Source organism: Myotis yumanensis, unplaced genomic scaffold (genome assembly GCF_028538775.1).
Source record: "Myotis yumanensis isolate MYYU_CA2020_CCGP unplaced genomic scaffold, mMyoYum1.0.hap1 SCAF_16, whole genome shotgun sequence".
Lineage (NCBI taxonomy): Eukaryota > Metazoa > Chordata > Mammalia > Chiroptera > Vespertilionidae > Myotis > Myotis yumanensis.
The window spans coordinates 8,092,685-8,119,716 of NW_027223767.1; the positions used below are offsets into that span (position 1 = coordinate 8,092,685).

The window sequence follows — 27,032 nt, forward strand, 5'->3', positions numbered from 1 at the left end:
CTGGGCTGTTTGATGCCCGAGGACCCACATGTTTTTCTGTTGGCTCCGGGTCCTGTGGATGCTTCCATCTCTGTCTGTGAGCTGGAGTGTGCCAAGCCTCCAAAGAACAGTCTGAGCTTGGGCTTGGGGGTGCTGAGGGTGCTGTTATCATCCTCCATGTCTGGGCCACTGTCCCTAGGGTTCTGCAGTGTGTTAAATTGAAGTTCCAGGTCCCACTCCAACTCGGGGACATGCTCTGCAGTGTCCTGTTCGAGTCCACAGCCTCCTCCAACACTTTGAACTTTCTCAGCCATGCCCCAACTTTTTCCTTGATATTTTGTGGCCTGATAATGGACGTCTTTCCTACTATCCATGGCCTCTGCTTCTTGAGCATCCCCATGTCAATGCCCTCCTCAGCCAGGTCCGATCCATAGGTGGCATAGTTGCTGGCCTGTTGCTCAGAGGAGAATCTCTGCGGTGATGTCAGCCCCAAGTCTGTCTCCAGTTGTTCACTGGGGAACAGCATACTCCCATAGGATGTACTTGGAGCCCTGCATCTTCACAGTGATCACCATTTTTTTTTAATTTTTTTTATTTATTTATTTTTTTATTTTTCGCTAAAAGTATTACAAAGGGTATTACATAAGTGTCCTTTTTCCCCCCCGCCCTTGACAAGCCCCTGCCCTCCCTTACCCCCCAGTGTCTTATGTCCATTAGTTATGGTTTTATGGGTGCATACAAGTCCTTCGGTTGATCTCTTACTCCCCTCCCTCCTGTCCCCCAACCCTCCCTGGCCTTCCCACTGCAGTCCGACAATCAGTTTGAGGCAGCTCTGACACTGTATTTATTATTGTTCAAAAGTTTGAAATTGTCTTAATTATCCATGAAAGAGTGAGATCATGTGGTATTTTTCCTTCATTGACTGGCTTGTTTCACTTAGCATAATGCTCTCCAGTTCCATCCATGCTGTTGCAAATGGTAGGAGTTCCTTCTTTTTAACAGCAGCATAGTATTCCATCGTGTAGATGTACCACAGTTTTCTAATCCATTCATCTACTGATGGGCACTTAGGCTGTTTCCAGATCTTAGCTATGGTGAATTGTGCTGCTATGAACATCTGGGTACATATATCCTTTCTGATTGGTGTTTCTGGTTTCTTGGGATATATTCCTAGAAGTGGGATCACAGGGTCAAATGGGAGTTCCATTTCCAATTTTTTGAGGAACCTCCATACTGCCTTCCATAGTGGCTGCACCAGTCTGCATTCCCACCAGCAGCCTGAGCTTGGGCTTGGGGGTGCTGAGGGTGCTGTTATCATCCTGCATGTTCCTTTTTCTCCACATCCTCTCCAGCACTTGTCGTTTGTTGATTTGTTGATGATGGCCATTCTGACAGGTGTGAGATGGTACCTCATTGTTGTTTTGATTTGCATCTCTCGGATGATTAGTGACTTTGAGCATGTTTTCATATGTCTCTTGGCTTTCTGAATGTCCTCTTTTGAAAGGTGTCTATTTAGATCCTTTGCCCATTTTTTGATTGGATTGTTTATCTTCTTTTTGTTAAGTTGTATGAGTTCCCTATAAATTTTGGAGATTAAGCCCTTATCAGATATGACGTTGGCAAATATGTTTTCCCACGAGGTGGGTTTTCTTGTTGTTTTGTTGATGGTTTCTTTTGCTGTGCAGAAGCTTTTTATTTTGATGTAGTCCCATTTGTTCAGTTTCTCTTTAGTTTCAACTGCCCTGGGAGCTGTATCAGTGAAGAAATTGTTTTGGCATATGTCTGAGATTTTGTTGCCTTTGTATTCTTCTAGAATTTTTATGGTTTCCTGTCGTACATTTAAGTCCTTTATCCATTTTGAGTTTATTCTTGTGTATGGTGTAAGTTGGTGGTCTAGTTTCATTTTCTTGCATATATCTGTCCAATTTTCCCAACACCATTTATTGAAGAGACTATCTTGGCTCCATTGTATGTTCATGCCTCCTTTGTCAAAAATTAATTGAGCATATTGGTTCGGGCTAATTTCTGGACTCTCTATTCTATTCCACTGATCTGTATGTCTGTTCTTGTGCCAGTACCAGGCAGTTTTGAGAACAGTGGCATTGTAATACAGCTTGATATCTGGCATTGAGATCCCACCTACTTTGTTCTTTCTCAGGATCGTTGCAGCTATTCGGGGTCTTTTTTTATTCCAGATGAATTTTTGGAGAGTTCGTTCTAGATCTTTGAAGAAGGCCATTGGTATTTTAATGGGAAGTGCGTTGAATTTATAGATTGCTTTGGGTAGTATGGACATTTTAATGATGTTGATTCTACCAATCCAAGAACATGGTATGTTCTTCCATCTGTTTATGTCTTCCTCTATCTCTTTTTTCAACGTCCTGTAGTTTTCTGAGTAGAGGTCTTTAACCTCTTTAGTTAAGTTTATTCCTAGGTATCTTAATTTTTTTGGTGCGATGGTAAATGGGATTGTTTTTCTAATCTCTCTTTCTGAAAGTTCACTATTGGTGTATAGAAATGCCTCAGATTTCTTGGTGTTAATTTTGTATCCTGCTACATTGCCAAATTCATGTATTAAGTCTAGTAGCTTTTTGATGGAGTCTCTAGGGTTTTGTATGTATAATATCATGTCATCTGCAAATAAGGACAGTTTTACTTCCTCTTTTCCAATTTGGATGCCTTTTATTTCTTCTTCTTGCCTAATTGCAATGGCTAATACTTCCAGTACTATGTTGAACAGGAGTGGTGATAGTGGGCATCCCTGTCTTGTTCCTGTTCTTAGGGGAAATGGTGTTAGTTTTTGTCCATTGAGTATGATGTTGGCTGTGGGCCTGTCGTATATGGCTTTTATTATTTTGAGGTATGATCCTTCTATTCCCACCTTTCTGAGAGTTTTTATCAAAAATGGGTGTTGGATTTTGTCGAATGCTTTTTCTGCATCAATTGATATGACCATGTGGTTTTTTTCTTTCAATTTGTTTATGTGATGTATCACATTTATTGATTTACGGATGTTGTACCATCCTTGCATCTCTGGGATAAATCCTACTTGGTCATGGTGTATGATCCTTCTGATGTACTTCTGGATCCGATTTGCTAAGATTTTGTTGAGGATTTTGGCATCTATGTTCATGAGGGATATTGGCCTGTAATTCTCTTTCATTGTGATGCCTTTACCTGGTTTTGGTATTAGGGTGATGCTGGTCTCATAGAATGAGCTTGGAAGTGTTCCTTCCTCTTGAATTTTTTGTAGTAGTCTGAGGAGGGTAGGTTTTAGTTCTTCCTTGAATGTTTGGTAAAACTCCCCTGTGAAGCCGTCTGGCCCCGGGCTTTTGTTTGCTGGAAGCTTTCTGATGACTGCTTCCATTTCTTCCATAGTTATTGGCCTATTGAGGTTTTTAGATTCTTCCTGATTGAGTTTTGGAATGTTGTATTTTTCTAGGAATTTGTCCATTTCCTCCAGGTTGTCTAGTTTGTTGGAGTAGAGTTGCCCGTAGTATTGTTTAACAATCATTTGTATTTCTGTGGGGTCTGTTGTTATTTCGCTTCTATCATTTCTGATTTGGTTTATTTGGGACCTCTCTCTTTGCTTCTTGGTGAGCCTGGCTAGGGGTTTGTCAATCTTGTTTATCCTTTCAAAGAACCAGCTCTTGGTTTCATTGATTTTGTGTATTGTTTTTTTGGTCTCTATTTCATTGATTTCTGCTCTAATCTTTATTATCTCCTTCCTTCTGCTCACTCTGGGGTTTTCTTGTTGCTCTCTTTCTAATTCTTTGAGTTGTAGAGTTAGAAGATTAACTACCATTTTTTCTTGTTTTTTGAGATAGGCCTGTAGAGCTATAAACTTCCCTCTCAGGACTGCTTTCATTGTGTCCCAGAGGTTTTGGATTGTTGTGTTTTCATTGTCATTAGTGTCCAGGATGTTTTTAATTTCTTCTTTGATGTCATCGGTAACCCAATCAATATTTAATAACATGCTATTCAGCTTCCAAGTGTTTGAGTATTTTGGGTTGTTTTTATTGTAGTATATTTCTAACATTATGCCATCGTGGTCTGAGAAGATGCTTTTTATGATTTCAATCTTCTTGAATTTGTGGAGACTTTGCTTGTGACCCAATATGTGGTCTATTTTTGAATATGTCCCATGAGCACCTGAGAGGCATGTATATTCCGCAGCTGTGGGGTGAAGTGTTCTGAAGATGTCAATTAAGTCCATCTGATCTAGTGAGTCATTTAGGATTGCTGTTTCTTTGCTGATTGTTTGTCTAGTGGATTTATCCAGTGATGTCAGTGGTGTATTAAAGTCCCCTACTGTGATTGTATTATTGTCGATCTCTCCCCTGATATCTTCCAGAAGTTTTCTTATGTATGTGGGTGCTCCTGCATTGGGTGCATATATGTTTACCAGGGTTATATCTTCTTGTTGTATTGATCCCTTTAGTATTATGAAGTGGCCTTCCTTATCTCTGGTTATGGCCTTCACTTTGAGATGTATTTTGTCAGATATAAGTATTGCTACCCCAGCTTTCTTTTCCTTTCCATTTGCGTGAAAGATATTTTTCCATCCCTTCACTTTCAGTCTGTGTGAGTCCCTTCTAATGAGGTGGGTCTCTTGTAGACAGCAGATGTATGAGTCATGTTTTTTTATCCATTCAGCCACTCGATGTCTTTTGGTTGGAGCATTTAGTCCATTTACATTTAAAGTTATTATTGAAAGGTACTTGTTTGTAGCCATTTCTTTTTGTGTGTGTGTGTGGCTGTTTTCTTTCTGAGCTTGATATTTCTTCTTTTTACACCAGTCCCTTTAGCATTTCTTGCATGGCTGGCTTGGTGGTGATAAACTCCCTTAGCCCTTTTTTGTCTGTGAAGCTCCTTATTTCCCCTTCAATTTTGAATGATAGCCTTGCTGGATAGAGTATTCTTGGATTCAGTCCTTTGCTTTGCATCACTTTGTAGATTTCCGTCCATTCTTTTCTGGCCTGATGTGTTTCTGTTGAGAAATCATTTGATAATCTAATGGGAGATCCCTTGTATGTTACTTTCCGTCTCTCTCTTGCAGCCTGTAAGATTCTCTCTTTATCCTGAACATTTGCCATGGTAATTATGATGTGTCTTGGTGTGGGTCTTTTCGGGTTCACCTTGGTTGGGACTCTCTGGGCTTGCATGACTTTTTTCTTCCCCACCTCAGCGAAGTTTTCTGATATTATTTCTTCGAATAGGTTTTCTAATCCATGTTCATCTTTCTGTTGTTCTGGCACCCCTATTATTCGTATGTTGTTTCGTTTCAGGTTGTCCCAAAGTTCCCTTAGGCTCTCCACCTGTCTTTTAATTTTTTTCTCCATTTGCAGTACAGTTTGAGTGTGCTTTGCTTCCTTGTCTTCTAATTCACTAATTCGTTCCTCCGCTTCTCCCAGTCTACTGTTGATACTTCTAATGGTGTTTTTTATTGCAGCTATGTCGCTCTTCATTTCTTCTTGGGACTTACTTAAGTTGTTGATTTTTTCATCTGTTTCTTCTAGCTTCTTGCATAAGTAGTTGAGTTTTTCATCTGTTTCTTCTTGCTTCTTGAACATCCGGTGCATGTACTCTAGGAACCTTATTCTGAATTCTTTTTCCGTCATGTTGCATATCTCTGTCTCACTTAGCTGCTTTTCTGGCGAGTCCTCCTTTTCTTTCCTTTGGGGGTTTCTTTGTCTACCCATGTTTGATCTCACTGACATGACTAGTTGTTGAGTCGTTCAGTGGCTGGACCCTGGGTGGCAGTGGCTGCTCCCTGGGTGGCAGTGGCTCCTCGGGCTGTGGTTGCTTCTTGGGCGGTTGTGGTAGCAGCGGCTCCTCTGTTGATAGCAGAGCCTCTGGTGGGTGCTGTTCACAGTTGTGGTGGCTCTTCTGGCTGGTGGAGGGAGGCTTCACACACAGCAACTGTTCCCCAGGCAGAGCGTGTGGTGATCAGGAGGCCGCTGTTTCTTGAATCTTTCCGTGGGGGGATGCAGGTCTCCTCTGAGTTCATGAAGTAGTCGCGCTGCTTGCGAGTCGTTGCCTCTGGGTTAGTAGCCGCCGGGTTAGTAGCCAATCTCTGGATGCCGGTAACAGCTACCCAAGATGGCGCGGTCTCGCCGCTGCGCTGGCGCCCAGGGGGAGGTTTCAGCCTCAATCTCTAACCATCCGTATTTTTTAGGAGTTCTCTGTCTTCCCTGGCTGCAGACTGTCTCTCAGCTGAACCTCCCCAGCTTGATCGGGCTGATTGTTACCCGTTTCAGCTGCTCGCCCCTATGTGCTCCGGGACAAAGCACCAACACGTCCCTCTAAGCCTCCGCCATTTTTTCTCCCCCCACAGTGATCACCATTGATATGAGGTTGGAGCTCTGCAACTTCATGGCAATCACCATGGAGATTAGGTCCTTCTCCAACTCTTGGAAGACCACCATCTTCATTAAGGTCAGATGCACAACCTGGGAACAAATCTGAGGCTGGGGCTGTCCAACTCCCGGGTAGCAAACAGGTTCTTGGGCATTGGTGTGTTGAACCTGGGCACAAGGGTGCAGGGGGAGAGGTTTGGAGACCAGGACTGTGGACGGCAAGGTAGCCGCATATGCTTACAACTTACCGGTCCTTCTGCAATCTGGGGTGATGGTTTCCCTTCCTGTTTTGGGACAGAGGAGGGACATTCCCTCAGGGGCAGTTTATGAACTGCCAGGTGGGTTGGGGGCTTTAGTTCAGACCAATCCCCTAAGCCCATGGTTGGCAAACTGCGACTCCTGAGCCACATGCGTCTCTTTGGCCCCTTGAGTGTGGCTCTTCCTAAGCCTTAGGTGTACCCTAATTAAGTTAATAACAGTGTATCTACCTATATAGTTTAAGTTTAAAAATTTTGGCTCTCAAAAGACATTTCAATCCTTGTACTGTTTTATTTACCGCTGTTGACTAATGAGTTTGTCGACCATTGCCCTAAGCACTCAGTGACTGTTGTCAGGAGGTGGGGCACAAGTGATCCAAGAACAGTGTATGTGAAAAGGAACCACATGCTCACTGACTAGCTCAGGGAAGGCCTGTGTGGTGTTAGCAAACTCAGACACCTAACGTTATCACAAAGGATGTTCTGAAGTGAAAACTTTTAAACTAAAAGCAGTTTATGGTGGGTAGTCATGTCCTAGGCTGGCATCTTCCCTGTAAAAGGTCAATCTTAACCTTAACTGAGCTGGTCTATTGCCTTTTGGCATCTACAATCTACACTAATAAAAGAGAAACATGGTAATTGGCGTACGACCGCTACCCTTCCCTTTGGCTAATCAGCGTATCCTTATGCTAATTAACTGTCAGCCAAGATGGCGGCCGGCAGCCATGCACTGAAGCGAGCAGGGAGGCTTGCTTCCTCCAGGGACTGCAGATTCCAACGTTCCTTGCCTCACTTGCCGGACTCTCAACTGCAACTCTAAGCAACTATTACTATGTTGCAAATAAGAAGCTAAACTAAACTGGCTTTCAGTCAGCCCGGGACGGCAACATTGTATCCATGTTTTCAGCAGCAAGGCCTCAGAGCTAAAGCTGGCCCAGAATAAAAAAAGAAAGAAAACAAGGAGCAGTTGGGAGCTTTTAGTCACCTGCCAGCGGGAAAACAGCCCTCAGGCCCTCAGCCAGCCTGGCCAGGCACCCCAGTGGGGACCCCCACCCTGATCCAGGACACCCTTCAGGGCAAACCAGCCAGCCCCTACCCATGCACCAGGCCTCTATCCTATATAGTAAAAGGGTACTATGCCTCCCGGCACCGGGATCAGCGGAGCAGCGAGGCTCCCGGCTCTGTGATCAGCGGAGCAGTGAGTCTCCCGGCACCGGGATCACCGTGACAGGGGGCAGTGCCCCAACCCCCTGATCAGCCCTGCTCTGTGCCTGATGGGGGGGAGCTCCCCAATCCCCCGATTGCCCTGCGGCTCTGTGTGTGACAGGGTGCAGAGCACCAACCCCCTGATGGGCCCTGCTCTGTTTGTGACAGGGTGCGGCGCCCCAAACCCCCGCCCCCACGGGCCCTGCTCTGTGTGTGACAGGGTAGAACCATAACCTCTCCATCGGCCCTGCCCTGAGTGTGACAGTGGTGGCGCCCCAACACCCTGATCGGCCCTGTTCTGTGGGTAATAGAGGGTGGTGCCCCAATCCCCCTCCACGGGCCTTGCTCTGTGTGTGACAGGGTAGAGCCATAACCTCCCCATTGGCCCTGCCCTGAGTGTGACAGGGTGCAGCGCCCCAACCCCTTGATGGGCCCTGCTCTGTGAGTGACAGGGGGCAGTGCCCCAACCCCCATGATGGACCCTGCTCTGTTAGTGACAGGGGGCAGCGCCCCAACCCCCTGATGGGCCCTGCTTTGTGGGTGACAGGGGATGGCGCTGCAACCTCCCCATTGACCCTGCCTTGAGTGTAACAGGGGGCGGTGCCCCAACCCCCCAACCAGTCTATCCTGAACATGACTGAGGGTGGCATCGCAACCTCCCCATCCGCCCTGAGTGTGACAGGGTGCAGCACCCCAACCCCTTGATCCGACCTGCTCTGTGTGTGACAGGGGGCGGTGTCCCAGCTCCCCTATCAGCCCTACTCTGTGAGTGACAGCGGGGAGCTCCTCAACCCCCTGATGGGCCCTGCTCTGTTAGTGACAGGGGGCAGCGCCCCAACCCCCTGATTGGCCCTGCTCTGTGAGTGACAGGGGGCAGCGCCCCAACCCCCTGATCGGCCCTGCTCTGTGCGTGACAGGGGATGGCGCCGAAACCTCCCCATTGACCCTGCCTTGAGTGTAACAGGGGGCGGTGCCCCAACCCCCCAATCAGTCTATCCTGAGCGTGACTGAGGGTGGCATCGCAACCTCCCCATCCTCCCTGCTCTGTGCATGACGGGGCGGCGCCCCAACTCCGCAATCGGCCCTGCTCTGAGCCTGACCAGGGGCTGCATCTAGGGATTGGGCCTGCCCTCTGCCACCCGGGAGCAGGCCTAAGCCAGCAGGTCGTTATCTCCCGAGGGGTCCCAGACTGTGAGAGGGCACAGGCCGGGGTGGGGGACCCCCCCCCCCCCCCGCCGAGTGCACAAATTTTTGCGCACCGTGCCTCTAGTAACATATAATTTGGAATGTCAAAGGAATTTCCCTATTTCCAGACCCCTCAAAGCATAGGCAATGCTCTGCGGAGACCACAAATCCCCGTATTGTTACTGAGTTCATTGTTGACTTGTAACTATCCTATATCCACCATGTAAAAGAAGGATGTCTGTGTCATTTTACTGTTCATCCAGTCACAGAGGATTCCCCACTTTGATTTCTCTGAAACCCTAATGTATCACCACTGGGTTTCATATTACCACCATACATCTCCTGTTTTGATTGTAATGTATAAAATAAGGTGCAAAACTGCCAGAGAGCATTATCTCAATCCCCTGAGATTTTCACCTGCCAATTGTTGACAGTGGGACGTAAATATACTCCTGAAATTCTTCACAAGTTTGAATGTTTTATACTTTAACATTTACTTGGCATACTGGCTCAGGATTTAAAAAACTCACCCATGACCAACATGTGGACCTGGTGTTAGGATTCAACAAAGGACCCATTGAAACGCTGGTTCCCCACCCATTGGGTGAACTTGGGTGAGTTGTGTCTTAAATCATGACCTTGCCCTTGCTGGTGGTAGAGGGTTAGATTTATTTGAGCTGTATTTTTAAATACTCCAATTAGAACTAAGATTAAGGGTTGATGGAAGTTAGGTTAAGACAAGACAGTAGGAAAAAAATGGGTGGCTGTTGTTGAATTGTGGCTTTCCTATTGGAATTGATTTCTGAGAAGCGGAGCAAAAAAAAAAAAAAACATTGCCATATAAATTAGAGTTGAACTCAATCAGCTCCAAAAATACAGGGTCATGTCCTCCCTCTGGTCTGAGTATTAGGTATTCTTAGGGGACTAAGAATCTCTGTGGATGTGTGAGGTCATTCCTTATGATGTGCAGGAGCCCCAAAGCAAAATTTCAACAAAATTGCAATTAAATTGACTGGTTCTGGTGGAGAAGCACCCATTCGGTTTGGTCAACCGTTCCCTGACCCTCTGGTTGTTTTAGACAGCAGGGAGATAAACCCAGGCACATCAGAGGGTTGCATGTGATTTGAGTGGTGAGAGCCTCATGGAGCTCAACCCATAAGCAACACCTGTTGATCAACTACATTAAATAACAATCCTAGAAAATTTGCTCAGATTCTGCAGATATCAGAAAGAAAAGAAAAACCGCAAACACACACACACAACTACAAAACAACAACAACAAAACACACCTAAAATTAACATGGAAAGTTGTGCCTCCAAGTCCAGGTGTTGCCAGATCCCAGCCCTCACTAATATTCCTGATAGGAAGCTTTTACTTACAAGTGCTTTACAGAAATGGGAAGATTTAATTAGAAAATATCCTCCTAAAAAGGGCCAAAATGCAGTTTTATTTGTGTGCCTAAATTAATTTTTGGACGTGCAATAAAAATTAGGAAAATGCCAGGTCTAACATTAAACTGAATGAATGAATGGAAGCATTTCTTGATTTGGAAATCAGGAGATTCTAAGAAGCACATATAAATTCTTTTAAAAACAATTAAGGAATTAGAAATTTTAGCGACTGTCTCTGAACTCTTCTGAAGTTAATAAATGCCAACACCCCATTGATCCGCCTTCCAGAGCTCCCCCACTATATCCTTCGCCCTATCCCATCAATTCTTCCTTTCCCTTCAGTTCCCTCCACTATCACTTGCTACTGTCTTAAGAAAAAATGAGAAAAGGAATTCTAACAACTCCTTTGGAGTAAAGCTCGTCTCAGCAGGATAGGAACAGCAACTGTTCCTGATTTTCTCAATGACCTGGATGGGTTCACAAAGGCATTTAACTGTTAGAATATGTAATCCTGGCTATTCTAACTGATTTCAATTAGTTAGCTAATGGTTTTTGTCAGCAAATGCAACACAATTTCTAAATAAGGTTTTCAAGAAAATTCCTGTAGAGAAATCTGTCCAATGTTAGAATGATAGGAAACTGAAATAGGATGTGGAAAAACAACAACAAACAAACCACACACACACACACACACACACAAATATAGGGTTGATCCATGGGTGTTTCCCCTTCTCACTGATAGTTTGGGAGCAGGTGAAATTATCATAGAAAGAGAAGCCACTAAGAGCCCTGTAGATACTGGGGCTACTCTATTTGTTCCTAACCACATCCAAATAATTGTCTTCTCCTTCAGAGTAAAGCTTCTGTGCAAAAGGCAGGAATATTTAACCAATGTCTGTTTTTAATCAAAACCTGTTTCCAACTAGGGAATGTTATAGCAGTATGAGCAAATATCTATCTTTGCTAATAAACTCTGCCCCAATTCAGCTGATAGGGAGAGGTGTTTAGTTTGTTTATTTCTTTGTTTTACAAAATTGGTGATACACACACATGCTTTTTCCAGAAGGGTAATATGTATTTAGAAATAACAAGATACTGAGCCCAGCAGAGCCTGAGATGAACCCAGCGGTATGTCCTCAAAGTTGAGGTCCTAGCTGCACCCAGGTCTCCTCGTGGGCTCTGGAAAAGGATCTGCTGGTGGAATCATGCACAGACATGGGGAGGCATGGGTGAGATGGTGTGCATTCAGCAGGTAAGATGAGCCTTTGGCCAGTATTTGTCTGAAAAGGAGCCCAGAATTGGAACCACATGCATGCACCTCTGTCCAGTACCCACCAGGGAGGAGTGAGCAGGGCCCCTTTGTTGTGAGGTCAGGCTTATGCAGTTCTGAACGCAATCCCTCAATGGAAAATTGGGAAACTGATGTCCATAGAATGGCAGATATTCCCCAATGTCCATGAGATTCAGAGCCTACATTTCAGGAATGTTCAGATCTTCCAGGCCAAGGCTCCCACCTCTTCAACAGAGTTGGTCTGGGCATTAGAAATCCTGACATACTGGGAAGCTCCCGCTTGTTCCTCCATATCTAGGGGTCAGGGGGCGCTTTCCTGTGGGACCCAGAAAGAGCACTAGCCCTTTTTTTTTTACTAAGAGAAATATTTGTATTATTTTATTTCATTATGGTTTAAAGTATAACATATGTTTCCTTTTTTTCGCCATGGACCTCTCCCCAGCCACTCCCACCCCCAGCACATACCCCTACCCCCTCAATGTCTGTGTCCATTGATTATGCTTATATGCATGCATTCAAGACCTTTGCTTATCTCTTACTCTCTCCCCCACTCTCCCTTGCCTTCCCACTGAGGTTTGAGGGTCAGCTTTATGGTCTGCTTGAGGCTGCTCTGTCTCTGGATCTATTTTTGTTCATCAGTTTATATTATTCATTATATTTCACAAATGAATGGGACTGTGTGATATTTATTTTATCTGACTCGCTTATTTGACTTAGCATAATGCTCTCCATGTCCATCCAAGCTGTTATGAATGGTCAGAGTTCTTTCTTGTTTACAGCAGCATAGTATTCCATTGTGTAGATGTACCACGGTTTTTTCCGCTCATCTGCTGATGGGCATTTAGGCTGATGGGCATTTAGGCTGTTTCCAAATCTTAGCTATTGTGCTGCTATGAACACAGGGGTGCATATATGCTTTCAGATTGGTGTTTCTGATTTCTTGGGATATATTCCTAGAAGGGGAATTACATGGTCAAATGGGAGTTTCATTTTTATATTTCAAATAAGGACCATAGTGTTTTCCACAATGGCTGTACCAGTCTACATTCCCACCAGCAATGCACAAGCATTCCTTTTTTTCCACATAATCACCAGCATTTGCCCTTTCTTCATTTGTTAATGATAGCCATACTGACAAGTGTGAGATGGTATCCCATTGTGTTTTTTTTTAAATATATTTTTATTGATTTCAGAGAGAAAGAGAAACATCAATGATGAGAGAATCATTGATTGGCTGCCTCCTGCATGCCCCCTGTTGGGGATCAATGCCCAAAACTGGGCATGTGCCCATGACCGGAATCGAACCTGGGACCTTTCCGTCCACAGGCCAACACTCTATCCACTGACTAAACCGGCTAGGGCCCTCGTTGTCTTTTTGATTTGCATTTCTCACATGATTATTGACTTTATACATGTTTTCATAAGGCCATGAAACATATGAAAACAGAACTTTTTTTCCTGTGACTAATAAAAAGAATTTTATTCAACTCACTGAAGTCACATGTCCACATGCAACCATCATCACTGTGGTCAGGCCAGTGAGCTGTGCTGATCAATCCACTCTGGGGCCTTGACCCACACTCCCAGACCACCTGGATATGGAAATTGGCAGCTGTTAGAAAGGGGAATATGGAAGTCATTTCCCACACAGGCCATTGTCAAATAAACTGTAAACTTCTGGTTTCCACTCTGACATATGAGCTTGGAAGTTCTTACTCTCATCCTTACAATAAGCAAAAAGATGAACAATCCAAAAAATCAGGAAGTCTTTTCATCTGCACCAGATCATTGAAGTCATATGGCTATGAAATTAACCTCTGCCTCTGCAAACCACTGTATTCAGGCTTTGTTAACACAATACAACCTAGCACTAGCATTTGTGTGTGTGCACACACAATCTCTCTGTCTCTCTCTCTCTCTTTCTCTCTCTCTCTCTCTCTCTCACACACACACACACACACACACACACACACACACACACACTAAATCAAATGACTCTGGGCAGAATTAAAAGAAAAACAGATACCGAGAAGGTAACAATAGGAAAAAAAAGAGGTTGTAGACATTTTTGCCTGGTGACATTCCTCCTGCTACTTTATAGCTACTACCCTTCATGAGCCTGAATATCGCTAAGCAGCAATATTGTGCAGGCAGAGAAGAGACAGGATCTAACAGGCACAATGACATATCCAGGAACAAGAAGAGGTAAGAATGAGGGGTTCAGAGACGGAGAGGCAATATTGGACTGTCGGGCCTTATAGGGAAGGTAGGGGAGGGTGGGGATAAGGAGGAGAGATCAACCAAAGAACTTATATGCAAGCATATAGGCCTAACCAAAGGACACCGACAACGGGGGGTGAGGGCATGAGCAGGGGAGTGGGGGATAATGCGGAGATAAGGACACATATGTAATATCTTAATCAATAAAAAATATATTTAAAAAAAGAACGAGAGGTTGAGTCTGAGCCCAGGTCTGTCTCTCAAACCTAGTAACCTGGCTGCAGCTAGACCTTGTGGAGAGGGTGTGTTCCTGTCACTGTGTACACTGTTGGTGTTCCATGGAGAAGGTAGGTGAGCAGTCAGCAGCCCACAGGACTATCTATAGCTGTTATTAGGTGAGGGGAGTCAGGGAGGCAATTCCAAGAAGTGAGGTCACTTCCTAATAGAACTTGGAACCCCCGTAACCAGGCACCCACTTTCTAGCAACTGCCCAACTGCCACTCACTTGGCAAGAGACAGTTGACAGTTCAACATGTTCTCTTGTTGTGTTCCCAGTTATCGGGGCTCAGGTTCCCAGAAACCCCGCAGGGAGAGTTGTTCCAGACTCTGTAGTCGGTTCAACACTCGTGCCCGACATCTCTGGCCATTTTCAAGAAGATCCCCTCAGGTAAGTGAAGGTGGCCTGGGTCAGACCCATCCATGCCAGGCCAGCCTCCTCTGTGGGTCATTCCTGTGCAGCCCACATCCCTCCCCTTCATGTGGTGGGAAGAGGTACCTGAAGGGAGAACCACGGGGCAGTTTTTGGAGCAGTGGATAATGTAGAGGTCTTGTTGTGATCACACCCCAGGGTAGGGCAGGCAGGTGGAGATGGGGCTCCAGAGGGGTCCCTTGTCTGTGCAAATGGGAGTCCCAGGCCCTCAAGCTGTCAAGCCTTTCCCTTGCCAGTAGAGGTCTCAGTAGATCACGTTATGGGTCTGGGGTGGAGGGTCACAAGTTTTAGAGAACCAGCAAAACAGGGCTCTGAGGTTTTCCCCTGGTGACTGGGAACTGTCTTTATAGAGCTCCGCACAGGAGAACAGACCAGAGCCGACAGATGGGGTCCTCAACTCCATGCCCCTGCAGGAGGCACAGATACCTGATATATCCTCAAGCCGGAAGCACCGCCGCAGGGTGAGTGTAGGTGCCCACTTGACCCAAACTCCAGAGCCCCAGGGAGTCAACAGGACCCAGGTTCCAGAAGGCACCCTGCTACTCCACTGAGATCCCTCCTAGTGTCCAGTACCCAAAGGAATCTGGGTCCTCGTCTCCTCCATGTCAGGAGCTGGGGCCTCCCAAGGCTGCACATTGTATGGGGACCGGGACTGCTTATCACGGAGATCCATGTCTTTATTGCTGTGGGATCTGTACCTTAAAACCTTCCATCGCCATGACAACGGTGCCACCCTAAACATACCACATGTCCTAATATCCAGACCCTCCACCCCAGGAAAAGCCTCTGTGTTCTCATCTTACACTGGGATGTTCTATCAGAAATAGCACTGGTGACACTCTTAATACAAGCATGTGCTTGTCTGTCCTCTGCTAAGAAAATGACCTAAGATACTAATGTGTTTCATATTCCTCACCTGCAATTCTACTTTTCCTGCCAAAAACCTTTTCTCTTATTAATGTGAAAAACTTTGAGAGCTCTGAAAAGTTTGGGTGTGTTTATTTGATCCAAAGTGTCCACAATTTCGAGAGAGCAAAATCTCATGGGTTGAGAGAATCCCCCAGAGAATGACAATTTTGCACCTTATTTTATACATTACAAGCAAAAGGGCAGACTTTTGTGGGTTCCATGAAATCCATGGGTGATAGATTAGGGAGAGAGGAGAAAGCAAAGTGGAGACACTTGTGTGATTGGATAAAGGGTAAAATGAGAGGCACATATTTCTTTTACATAGATGGATATAGGATAGTTTCAAGTCAACAATGAACTCAATAACAAAGAAGGGATCTCTGATCTCCACAGAGCACAGAAAGATGCCTGTGCATGAGGTGCCCAAAATAAGGAAAATCCAACGATATGTTATCATAGAGGCAAAAAGGCAGTCCACAGACTCAGTTAAGGTAAAGATTGACCGTTCTCAGGGTAGATTCCAGACAAGGATCTGACTACCCATCATGAGCTCCTTTTAGTTAGTGTTTTAATGTCAGACCATCCTTTGTAGTTACTGAAGTTCTCTGAGTTTGCAAGGCTGCCTTGCAGGACTTCCCAGAGCTAGTCAGGTTAGCATGGGGCCCCTTTTTCATTCACACATCCTCCTTTTGTTCATAAATCAATACAAATTATGCATTGATGATGAGTGTTAGTGTTATGTCTTGCTGAACAATGGACCATACAGGATAAGGTAAGACTATAACCTTAAGTGGCGTTCAAAGTGGAATTTTTATTATTAATCAAAATAAAAAGGCAGGTGCATGGGACCCCATGAGATTCTATATGTCCTTGTTAAAAAATATTCTGTATTAATTTTATATTTTGAGCTAACATGACAGAGTCCCTTTGCTGCTTGTCTTAACTTTTGGTATTTTGCCTCTAGTATAACATTTACATACCAGGAACAAAAGCAACAACATTAAAGCAGCAACACTGTGTAGGAATAGAAAATGTCTACTACTAGACAAGAAAGTGCCTAAGGGAAATAAGCATCCCAGCCAACCAAAAAACTCTTTGCATGTATTTTCATAATTGTTTATTAAGCTAATTATATGTTTCCTTCTTCATCCACTGCCCCTTGTACTTATGCTATGTTTGGCCAGATGAACTAAGACTCTCTACTATTTCCTTATTATGACTGATCATTAGAATGTACTTGTCTAGTAAGTGGGAAAAATTAGCAGATATCGAAATTCAACTTTTCATATGTAATAAGGAGTGTGATAACAATATAAAAATCAGTTGATGTACATTTAATCAATAACAGTTAGGAGATAGAAGAGCAAGGTTTGAGGAGCAGTAATTTGTCAGCATCCAGGCCTTGTTGACTTCTTGGGAAAGCTGTCAGCCCCCACGGCCAGTGGTTTCTCATCCTTGAAAAGTCTTCAGTCTCCATGGTGGATGGAGGGCAGTGTCAGTGACAGATGTCCATTTGTGGTTAGGCCTCTAATAAGGTAACATCCTTTTTAACACGTTCGGGAGCATCTTTAATTTATGTGTTTCAATAAACAAAATCTCCTGGTTGTAAGTTTTGGTCCTTGAAGTCTTTGTCTCTTGGGATTACTGTGAAATGAATGTCACTAATGTATCATTCCCCATAACCTCCTTAGTGAGTCATGGAGAGTAATGTAGAATGTCTGCTTTTAGTTTTCCTTATATTTGGAAAACAAAATGATTTAAAAATCAGCGGTATTTTAAACAGAGTCATAACAATAATATCCATCTTCTCTTCATTTAATTCCCTACCCATTTTGTTGTTTATCCTGGTTATTTGCTAGTATTTTCATGAATTCTGTTATTCCTTAGGGTTCTATACTTCTTCATTCAGTTCAAAGATGTGACCTGCATAGAAACCTGTTACTTACAGTTAAGTCAAGCCCTGACTGGTTTGGCTCAGTGGGTGGAGCGTAGGCCTGAGGACTCAAGGGTCCCAGGTTCAATTCAGGTCAACGGCATGTACCTTGGTTGCAGGCACATCCCCAGTAGGGAGTGTGCAGGAGGCAGCTGATCGATGTTTCTCTCTCATCAATGTTTCTAACGCTCCATCCACCTCTCCTCCTCTATGTAAAAAATCAATAAAATATATTAAAAAAATAAAAAATAGAGTAAGGCAAGAGTCCTTTTCATTAATTTTTCTAAAGATGTAACATATTTGAAAATGCAGTAAAGTAAAACAATACCTATGAATGACAAAACCAAGTGGTATGGTTGTAGTTTTGATTGCAATGCAATTGATTAAAAAAAACTGCTTTCTTTGGTAAACTATAACATTTCAAGGCAATAACTTTTGGAGAATAATTACTGTAAAATTACAGAAAATGATAGGAAATAATATATATGTATATGTATATATTTGGATTCAATACACAATTTCAATATAAAAAGAACAAATAATATGTAAGATTTTCAAACATTGTCCATGGCTTCTTGTATTGAGAATTGGTTATAATTCATAAACTTCCAAAGTTTGTGCCACAAATACACAGAGTTGAACTGCAAGACACCCTCACAGGGAACCATCCTCTTGGCTGGCCCGGTGTCGCTGACACCAAGACCACTGTCACACCAGAGAATTTCCTATTTGTAATTCCCTTTGAATCTTTGTACGTTCCTTCCGAGGGCAGGTTGAAATCTTCAGAACATCCATTTCAATAAAAATAGATGGACACAAATAGAGCAGTTATTTTTATGTTTTAATGTGGTAAAGCTTCTCAGGAAATTTCAAGCATATTAAGTAGTCCTAAATTAGTTAAAAACGTTTCTCTAATAAGCAGAGAAAATAAATCCTTGAGGTATTCCAGGGCCCATTGGAATTAACTCAAAGTCACCTCCTGTTTAAAAAGTCTCTTACAATGGAATCTTTGGGGAGGTTGCAAATATACTTGTGCAAAAGATTATACCATGCACTTTTTGTAAATCTAAGTAAAGCAAACACAGACTTAGGGTAATAACTCTAAAAGATATTAATCATCCTTGCAAACAGTTGTAATATTAAATATTTTGTCCAGACTACAGACTTCGCCTCAATTTAAATAAGCATTTAATCTTTGCAGGCCAATAAAAGAGTATATCCTAGTCATGTCATATGGAGGCTGACAATTCACCACACATAACACATAGATGAACACATATCACACAAAGATTATACATATAATTTAAATTACTGTTTTAGGCAGAGAAATACAAGATGATTTTTATATAAAACTTTCACAAAATTTTATAGCCTACACCCCCTTTTACAAACCTTTCCTCAACTTTCACAAACCTTCTTACCCATTCAGAAATAACTATCCTTAGAGAAACTTACATTTGCCCTTTTCCTTCAAATAAGATTCTCCATACCTCAAGCCTTCTATTGTCACACCTATATAATTTCTTCCAACTTAACTGGAACTGTTAACTCTTAGGAGCCTTAATTTCCAATGATAAGCACACAAGTGAACAACCAGCATTCCTTAGACTGACGATGATGAACATATTTTAATTACACTCTTACATTCAAAAAACACACCTTCAACAAAGCACAAAACATTAAGTCAACAGCTCCAAATCCGTTTTACAGACCGTCTGTAATAAAAAACCCAAAAGCAGGTGAACTTAAGACTTGTCTAGAATCAATATGTCAGTATTTCATTTTGTTTCAAAATATGTAGATATTTAATAACTTTCATTAAAACTTACTATGTTAGAAAGAAATAGTTGAAATAAGCTAAAGTGATTTGTGTGGATGTGTAAGGTATTATTTTTCTATTGGGATAAGATATATCTTCCAGAGATTTGAATTTTAAAAATGGCCAAGAGGAGAGGTCTTGGTGAACTCAGGTATTTACACTTCAAAGGTTCTGGGACTTTGGTTGCATGAAGCCAATTATCTATAAGCCTCTGAAATGAATAGGGAGGTTTGGGGAAGGTAAAAGGACTTGGTGGCCTTTGAATTGCTTCTGGAGGCAAACCTCTGGTCCTGTGAAGACTTCATTTGTAAAAAAGGATAGTCATTTGCAATACCTCAGGGACTGGGTTGCCACCCAAATGTTGGCACGGAACTGACAAATTCATTCGCCCATTTTTGGATTGTTACTTTCTATTAGGGAACATTTTTCTAGTTTCCAGAAAGCACACAACTCTGAGAGGTATAAAGGCTTTCAGAAATATGAATCCTCCGTCTGTCTCCCCTGGGAATGGCAACACAGGTCCCAGCTGCAAGATAGTCTTAAAGTTAATGGTGCCAAACCTCTCCATTACCCACTTATATTGCGACCAGGTAGGTGGTGTGACAAAAGAAGACTGGATTCTTTCTTGAGGCACTCAGGGTCCAGTTTCTCCCATTTGGTGAATATGTACCCCAAAAGAGAACTCTCAAGTCACTGTGGGCTGGTTTTCCATCTTTAGACAGACATATGAGCAAGCCTAGTGTTAGAGGCATGTCTGCATATCTCTGGGCAGTTTAGAGCCATTCTGAGTAGGGTGGGTACCCTGTTAAGCCATCTCTCAGGCTCTCCTGGAAGATAATGATGAAGAAGAGGTGATTAGCAAACATTTGGTCAGTCTCAAGGTTAGTTTCCTCCTGGAAGGTCCCTTAAAAATCATTACTTTCCCTTTTGGTTCAGTATCTGGTTCATTTATTCTAAGTATATATGTTACTATTCTGGAAAAAGCATATGTCAGCATCACTGATTTCATTAAAAAGAAAAAAAAACCTCACTCACTTAACAGGTGAATTGGGGAAGATTTGATAAGCAAACCATATATATTCCCATAACATTCCCTAGTTGGAAGGAAACAGGTTTTGATTAAAAAACAGACATTTGTAGGGAAGATTTATTCTGATGGTGAAACGAATAATTGGTTGTGGTTAAGAACAAATAAAGTAGCTTCAGTATATACAGGGTACTTAATGGCTGCTCCCTCTTCCCCTTTTTTAAAAAATAGATTTGTATTGATTTCTGAGAGGAAGGGAGAAGGAGAGACAGAAACATCAATGATGAGAGAAAATCATCAATTGGCTGCCTCCTGCAGGACCCCTAATGGGGATAGAGCCCGCAACCTGGGCATGTGCTCTTGACCAGAATCAAACCTGGGACCCTTCAGTCTGCAGGTGATGCTCTATCCGCTGAGCCAAACTGGCTAGGGCAGTGGCTTCCCTTTTAATGATAATTTAAAATGCTCCCAAAGTATCAGTGAGAAGGAAAAACACGCTTGGAGCAGCCCTCTGCTTGTTTTTGTTGGTTTCCTTTTTCTAAATCCTATTTCAGTTTCCTATATCCCTAAAGTGTGGCGGCTTCTCTATAGGAGTTTTCTATAAACCTTATTTAGTATTCTCTTGCTTTTGCTCCCAGAAACCAGGAGTTTATTAATTGCAATAGGTTAAAATAGCCAGGATTACATGTTCTATCAGTTAATTTTCTCTGTGAACCAATCAGGGCCATTGAGAAAATGGAGAATGTTTGCTGATTCCTCTCTGGCTGAGAGCAGCTTTTCTCCAAAGGGACTTGCCAGAATTCCTATTCTCATTTTCCCTTAAGTCAGTAGGGAGGGGGAGTGGAGGAGACAGAAGGGGAAGGAAGAAGGGAAGGGAAGGAACACATCTGGACAAGGAAGCTCAAAGAGCAAAAGATATAGTGGACGTGCTATAGAAGGGGGAGGATGGGGTGTTAGCATGTATTAGCTTCAGGAGAGTTTGAAGATAATCTCTGAAGTATCTTGTTCATTTATTTTTTAAAGAGAATTTATCTGTGCTTCTCCTTAGAAGTTTCCAATTTCCAAATCAAGATATGCGTCCTATTCACTCAATCGGTTTAATTTTCAGGCCGGCATTTTTCTAGTTTTTTGTTTGTTCTGTTTTGCCGGCACAAAATTAATTTAGGCACCCAAAGACAACTGTATATTGGCCATTTTTTAGTTGATATTTTCTAGTTAAATCTTCCTACATTTACATTTCTGTAAAGCACTTGCAAGTCAAGGCTTCCTATCAGGAATATTAATGAGGGTTGGAGTCTGGGAGTTCCCAGCCATGAAGGCACAACTTCCCATGTTAATTATAGGTGTGCTTGTTGTTGTTTTTATTGTTGCTTGGTATCTGCAGAGTCTCCGCACATTTTCTAGGAGTGTTATGTAGTGGGTTAAAGTTTGTTGCTTTATGGGTTGAGCTGTAAGATGCTCACTCCACTGGAGTCTCATTCAACCTTCTTATGTGCCTCAGTTTCCCTCCTTGCTGACTACAACAACCAGAAGGGCTACCAGCACAGCTGGACTGCACCTGATTAGTGCTCCCCCTTGAAGAGCCAATTAGTTTAATTGCAGTTGTGTGGGAATTTCCATATGGGGCTCCTGCATGTCATGAGGAATGACCTCTGACAAACCCACAAAGATCATCTAAGAACATCTGAGATTCTTGCAGGAAGGAGGATTTCCCCTTCATCTTTTAAGCTGAACAAGTTCAGCCCTCACTTGTGCAGCTAAGGTGTTTACCCAGACTCTCAAAAGGCAAATCCTATAGAAAAGCCAGGGGTAAAAACCAGTCCCATTTTCCCACCTCTCTCTCCTTAGCCTGGAATCTATCAACTGGTAACCTTTGTTCCACCAAGAGTATTACAAAATATGGCTCACATAAAGTCAGCAGCACAAACAAGGGAAGGTCCTGAGTCCAAGAGACAACTCTCACAAGTTCACCCGACAGGCAGGGAACTGGTGCATCAATGGACCCTTTGCTGGATGCCAGCACCTGGTGTAGGTCTGCAGGGTGGTGCTGGGTGAGATTTTCTGGGATCCTGCTGTGTTGTGCCAAGTAAATGTCAATGTAAGAAGCATTCAAAACAGTGAACAATTGTTGAGATTTTATCTGAGCCAAACGGTCATTTGCCTTGAATCAAAATCTCAATGGATTGAAATAATGCTCTGGAGAATGGCAGTTTTCACCTTATTTTAGATATTACAATCAGAAGTGGAGACGTATGTGGTTGCATGAAATCCATTGGTGATAGATTGGATTAAAAGTACAATGACAGACACATACTTCTTTCCCATAGGGGGATATAGGCTAGAACAGCCAACAATGAACTCAATAACAATGAGGGGGTTTGTGGTCTCCACAGAGCACAGAGTGTCCAAAAAAAGGAAAATTCCTTTGACATTCCAAAGCTATGTTCTTGTAGATTCCAAAGGACAGTAGAAAGTCTCCGTTAAGGTAAAGAATGACCTTTTTTAGAGAAGATTCCTGCCTAGGTTCCAGTGACCCACCATAAACAGCTTTTAGTTAAAAAGTTTTACCTTCAGAACATCCTTTGTGATAACTTTCGGTCTCTGAGTTTAAAAGACCACCACCCAGGCCTTCCCTGACCTAATCACAGGTTAGCGAGTGGCCACTTTTTGTGTGGCCGCAATCTCCTTCGATCACTCATGCCCCACTTCTGCCACCAATCATGTCCCTCCTCTGTCCCACCACAGGAGGAAAAACCATCAACCCTGAGTAGGAAAAGGACCGGTAGGGTGCCAGGAGCTGCAGCTTCCTCACAAACTGTGGGCCTGGCCAGCACGGCCACGGTGCTCAAAACACAGGTCCCCCAGAACCTGTTTGCCACCTGGGAGTTGGACTGCTCTAGCCCCAGCTGCGTGCCCAGGTGGTGTAGTCTCACTTTAAAGAAACTAGTGATCGTCAAGAAGCTGGCCAAGGACCTCAACTCCGTGGTAATTTCCGTGAAGATGCGGGACTCCAAGGGCATCCTGAGGTCCCAAGAGATTGTGCTGCCCCGCGGTAGACCAGTGCAGACCAACCTGGCGCTGACCTTCTCCCTGCAGTACAACCACTTCCTCAAGGGAGAAGGGAACAAGCTACTGATCATGCTGGAGCAGAGGAAGTGCTCTAAGAACAGAAATGTCCTGGGCTACGAGACATTGGCCACTGGTGCCATCCATATGGCTGACGTCATGCAGCGAAACCCCAAGTGTGGCCAGATGGTGAGCCTCTGCCGCAGCATCAAGGAACCCTCCACTACTGTGGCCGAGATCTGGATCTCCTCCCTGTGCAGTCAGCCCATCGAACACAAGGACAGTGCCATGCAGGTCAGCCCTAAGGCCAAGTCGGCAGGTAACGACGAGGGGCAGGATGAGTGCTCCTTTTCTGAGCTGCAGCCCAGCTGCAGGGGAAAGCACAGACAGGACCTGCACAAGGATGACTTGGAGAAGGGCAAGCCAAAGAAGCAGCGGCAATCAATACGAGGGAACTTGAAACAGAAAGTCCTGGCGCTGTTTCACAGGTCCAAAGGGTCAGAGAGGGACCTTGGGTCTGACATGAGGGGGAAACGCAGGAAAAGTGACCCATACATGGAGGAGGATGAGAGCGTCCTCAGTATCCCCAGGCCCAAGCTCAGGACATACTTCGATGGCCTGTCAGACTCCAGTTTGCAAACAGAGATGTGGGGCAGCCCCAGTGACAGGACCCAAACAGAGCCTCTGAGTCTGCCCCACACGCCTGAGAATTCCTGGGCCCGGGGAGGCAAGCAGCCAAGTGAGAGGGACAATGAATTTGTGGCCCACAGCACACCCACCAGCAAGGTGGACAAGATCCAGATCTCCTCCCTGTCCAGGCCACCCATCGACCATGAGGACAGCGCCAGGCAAGCCAGTCCCAAGGCTGAGTCCTCGGACAACTACACTGAGTGCAAGTGTGAGAGCTTCTTCTCGCAGCTGGAGGCCAGCTACCATACCGCTGACCAGGAGGAGGATGACTTTGATGAGGGGAATCTCATATTCACAAGGAGCACCCTGACCAGGCAACAGAACTACCACCAGAAAGTCCTGTTATGGCTGCACACAGTCCAAGTGTCGGAGGAGGTCCTGGACCCTGAGCAGGACCATGGGGAGCATGTCCCGGAGGTGGAGGAGGACCTGGACCTCCTGTATGACATGCTGCAGAACCCCAGTGACAGTGGCCCAGACACTGAGGACCATGGCAGCGTCCTCAGCACCCTCAAACCTAGGCTCAGGCCATACTTTGAAGGCCTGTTTAGCGGCCCAGACGTGAAGGACAATCACAGTGTCCTCAGCAGCCCCAATCCCAACCTCAGGCCACACATGGAAGGCCTGTCAGACTCCAGCTTGCAGATGGAGATGTGGGGCCTCCACAGCGCCAGGATCCAAAAGGAGCCTCTGAGTATGGCCCACCTGCCTGAGAATACGAGGGCCCCGGGAGGCAAGCAGCTAAGCCACAGTGACTCCAAACTTGAGGCCTACAGCACACCCACCACTAAGATTCGAATGGCCTCCCTGTCCCGCCAGCCTATCGATGATGAGGCCACTGACATGCAGGCCAGCACCAAGGCCCAAACGTCGCATAACGACTTCGCTGGCACATCTGAGAGCTGCTTCTTTGAGCAGGCGGCCAGCTACAAAGCCGTCCACAGGCAGTCCCAGGAGGACAAAGGGAATCTGATAGTAAGAAGGAGGGGCATGACCAGGCAAGAGAATTACCACCAGAAAGCCGTGGCATCTATGCTCATGGCCCAAGTGTCGGAGAAGGTCGTATCCTCAGAACAGGCCCTTGTGAGGCATGTGCCCAAAGTGGAGAAGGCTCTGGACCATCGTTGTGACATTGTGGTGAGCTCTAGTGACAGTAGCCTCGACATGGAGGAGGATATCAGTGTCCCCAGCACCCCAAAGCCCAAACTCAGGCGATACTTTGACAGCATGTCAAGTGACAGTGGCTCTGACTCAATGGCCCACAGAATTCGCTCCCCTGGGAAGCAGCTGGCACAGCTGGAGGACAACCGGGAGGCAGGGTCCTCCGCGCAGCATTGGTTCACCAAGAAGCTGCCATCCATAGCGCGCTTCACCAAGTCTCTAGTCATGCCCTCCAGCAGGTCCAAGAGGAAGCAGGCTGGCCGCCGGGGCTGCGACACAGCCCTGAATGAGTGGGTCAACAGACTGGACAACGAGAGCCCAGACCCACAGAGCCAGCGGCAGATCCCCAGGAAGCGCGTGTGTGACCAGCTCCACAACATCCTCATTTCCCAGGACAAGATGCCCGAGAACATCATCCTGGTCAACACCTGCGACTGGCAGGGCCAGTTACTTTCGGACATCCTGCAGGGGCACACGCTGCCCGTGGTGTGCACTTGCTCCACAGATGACGTCCAGGAGGCCTTCAGCATCATCGTGTCACACATGCAGAGATACTGCAACTGCAATTCCCAGGCCCTGACGCCTGTGAAGATGGCGGTGGCAGGGGCACAGCCCTACTTCAACGCTGTGCTGCGGGTCTTTGTGGAGCAGCTGTCCCAGCAGCCACCCCAATGGCTAGAATACATGCGCTTCCTGGTCATCCCGCTGGGTTCCCACCCCTTGGCCAGCTACCTGGGCTCCATGGATTGCCGCTACAACAACCTCTTCCAGGACCTGTACTGGCGGGACATGTTCAACAACCTGGAGTCCCAGAACACCTTGCAGGACACACAGGACGTTGTGTTGAGAATCTCTGAGTACGTTGCAGGGGCCAACTGTGTCTACCTGCTGCCCATCGCAGAGGCCATGCTCATGTCGAAGCAGCAGCGCCCCAATGAGAAGTCCTCACAGAAGCTCATCCCCTTTGTGGGGGCAGTGAAGGTTGGAAGAGTGGAACCATCTGCAGCCATGTTAGGAGACTCAGATGATGTGGTCCCCTCATGCTCCAGGGAGCTTCTGTCCCCTACCGGGAAGGCCTCACCCAACACACTCTCCCCCCCGTCAATGAGTGGGGGCCTGCCCTCCACCAGCCAGAGTGTCCATGCAGAGATGATGGAGCTGCAGGTCGATTACTGGACAGCAGCCCAGCCAATAGATACGAAGAGAGTAGCAGAGAAGAAACACCTACCTACCAGCAAAAACACACTCAAGTGCTTCTTCCAGTCTGTCCAAGTCAGCAGGCTGCCCCGCAGTGGTGAGGGCACAGCAACACCTGCCATGGCCATGAAAGTGGTCACCAAGGAGAGGAAAAAGAAGGCGCCCATGAAAACCAAGGACGAGGATGTGGAGTGCAAAAGCCAGTGCATCCAGGGCATCGGTCGCCTGGTTTGCAAGGCCAAGCACCAGCAGAGTATGCTGCCGGTCGTCATCGATGGCGTGGAGTGGAATGACGTGGCGTTTTTCCAGTTGGCAGCCCAGTGGTCCTCCCACGTCAAGCACTTCCCCATCTGCATCTTCAAACACAACAATCCCACCTTCTAGCCCTGCCCCTCCCCCTGCCCTTCACGCTGCCTTGGCCAAGCCCAGAAGGACCCAGCCGCTTTTCTGTGAACAGTTCCGTTTACTATAGACACAGACCCTGGCAACCCATAAAGAAACCATTTTGAGTTCCAATGTGCTCACAGCCTGGGACCGAAGGGGGTTGCCCCTCACTAGGAGCTCCTCAATGATCTGTTCAGTAACCACAACGCTCTGGCGGGTGGGAGTCAGGAGGGCAGTGTTGAGCTGGA

The 27,032-nt window shown here is 45.2% G+C and overlaps 1 protein-coding gene across 1 annotated transcript; it reads left to right on the forward strand.

The window, feature by feature from the left end:
- Positions 1-1,358: 1,358 nt before the first annotated feature.
- LOC138994639 (phosphofurin acidic cluster sorting protein 2-like) lies at positions 1,359-26,784 on the forward strand. The gene is made up of 9 exons (XM_070394658.1): positions 1,359-1,374; positions 6,317-6,417; positions 13,771-13,874; positions 14,445-14,556; positions 14,949-15,059; positions 23,032-23,831; positions 24,345-24,583; positions 24,665-24,826; positions 25,316-26,784. The coding sequence occupies exons 1-9, from the start codon at positions 1,359-1,361 to the stop codon at positions 26,782-26,784; spliced, it is 3,114 nt and encodes a 1,037-aa protein (XP_070250759.1).
- Positions 26,785-27,032: the final 248 nt, after the last annotated feature.

Coding starts and splice junctions, on each gene's coding strand:
- LOC138994639 (XM_070394658.1), top strand. Junction 24,584..24,664: donor GCTCAGGCCATACTTTGAAG/GCCTGTTTAGCG, acceptor CACACATGGAAG/GCCTGTCAGACTCCAGCTTG. Junction 24,827..25,315: donor TGAGGCCTACAGCACACCCA/CCACTAAGATTC, acceptor ACAGAATTCGCT/CCCCTGGGAAGCAGCTGGCA.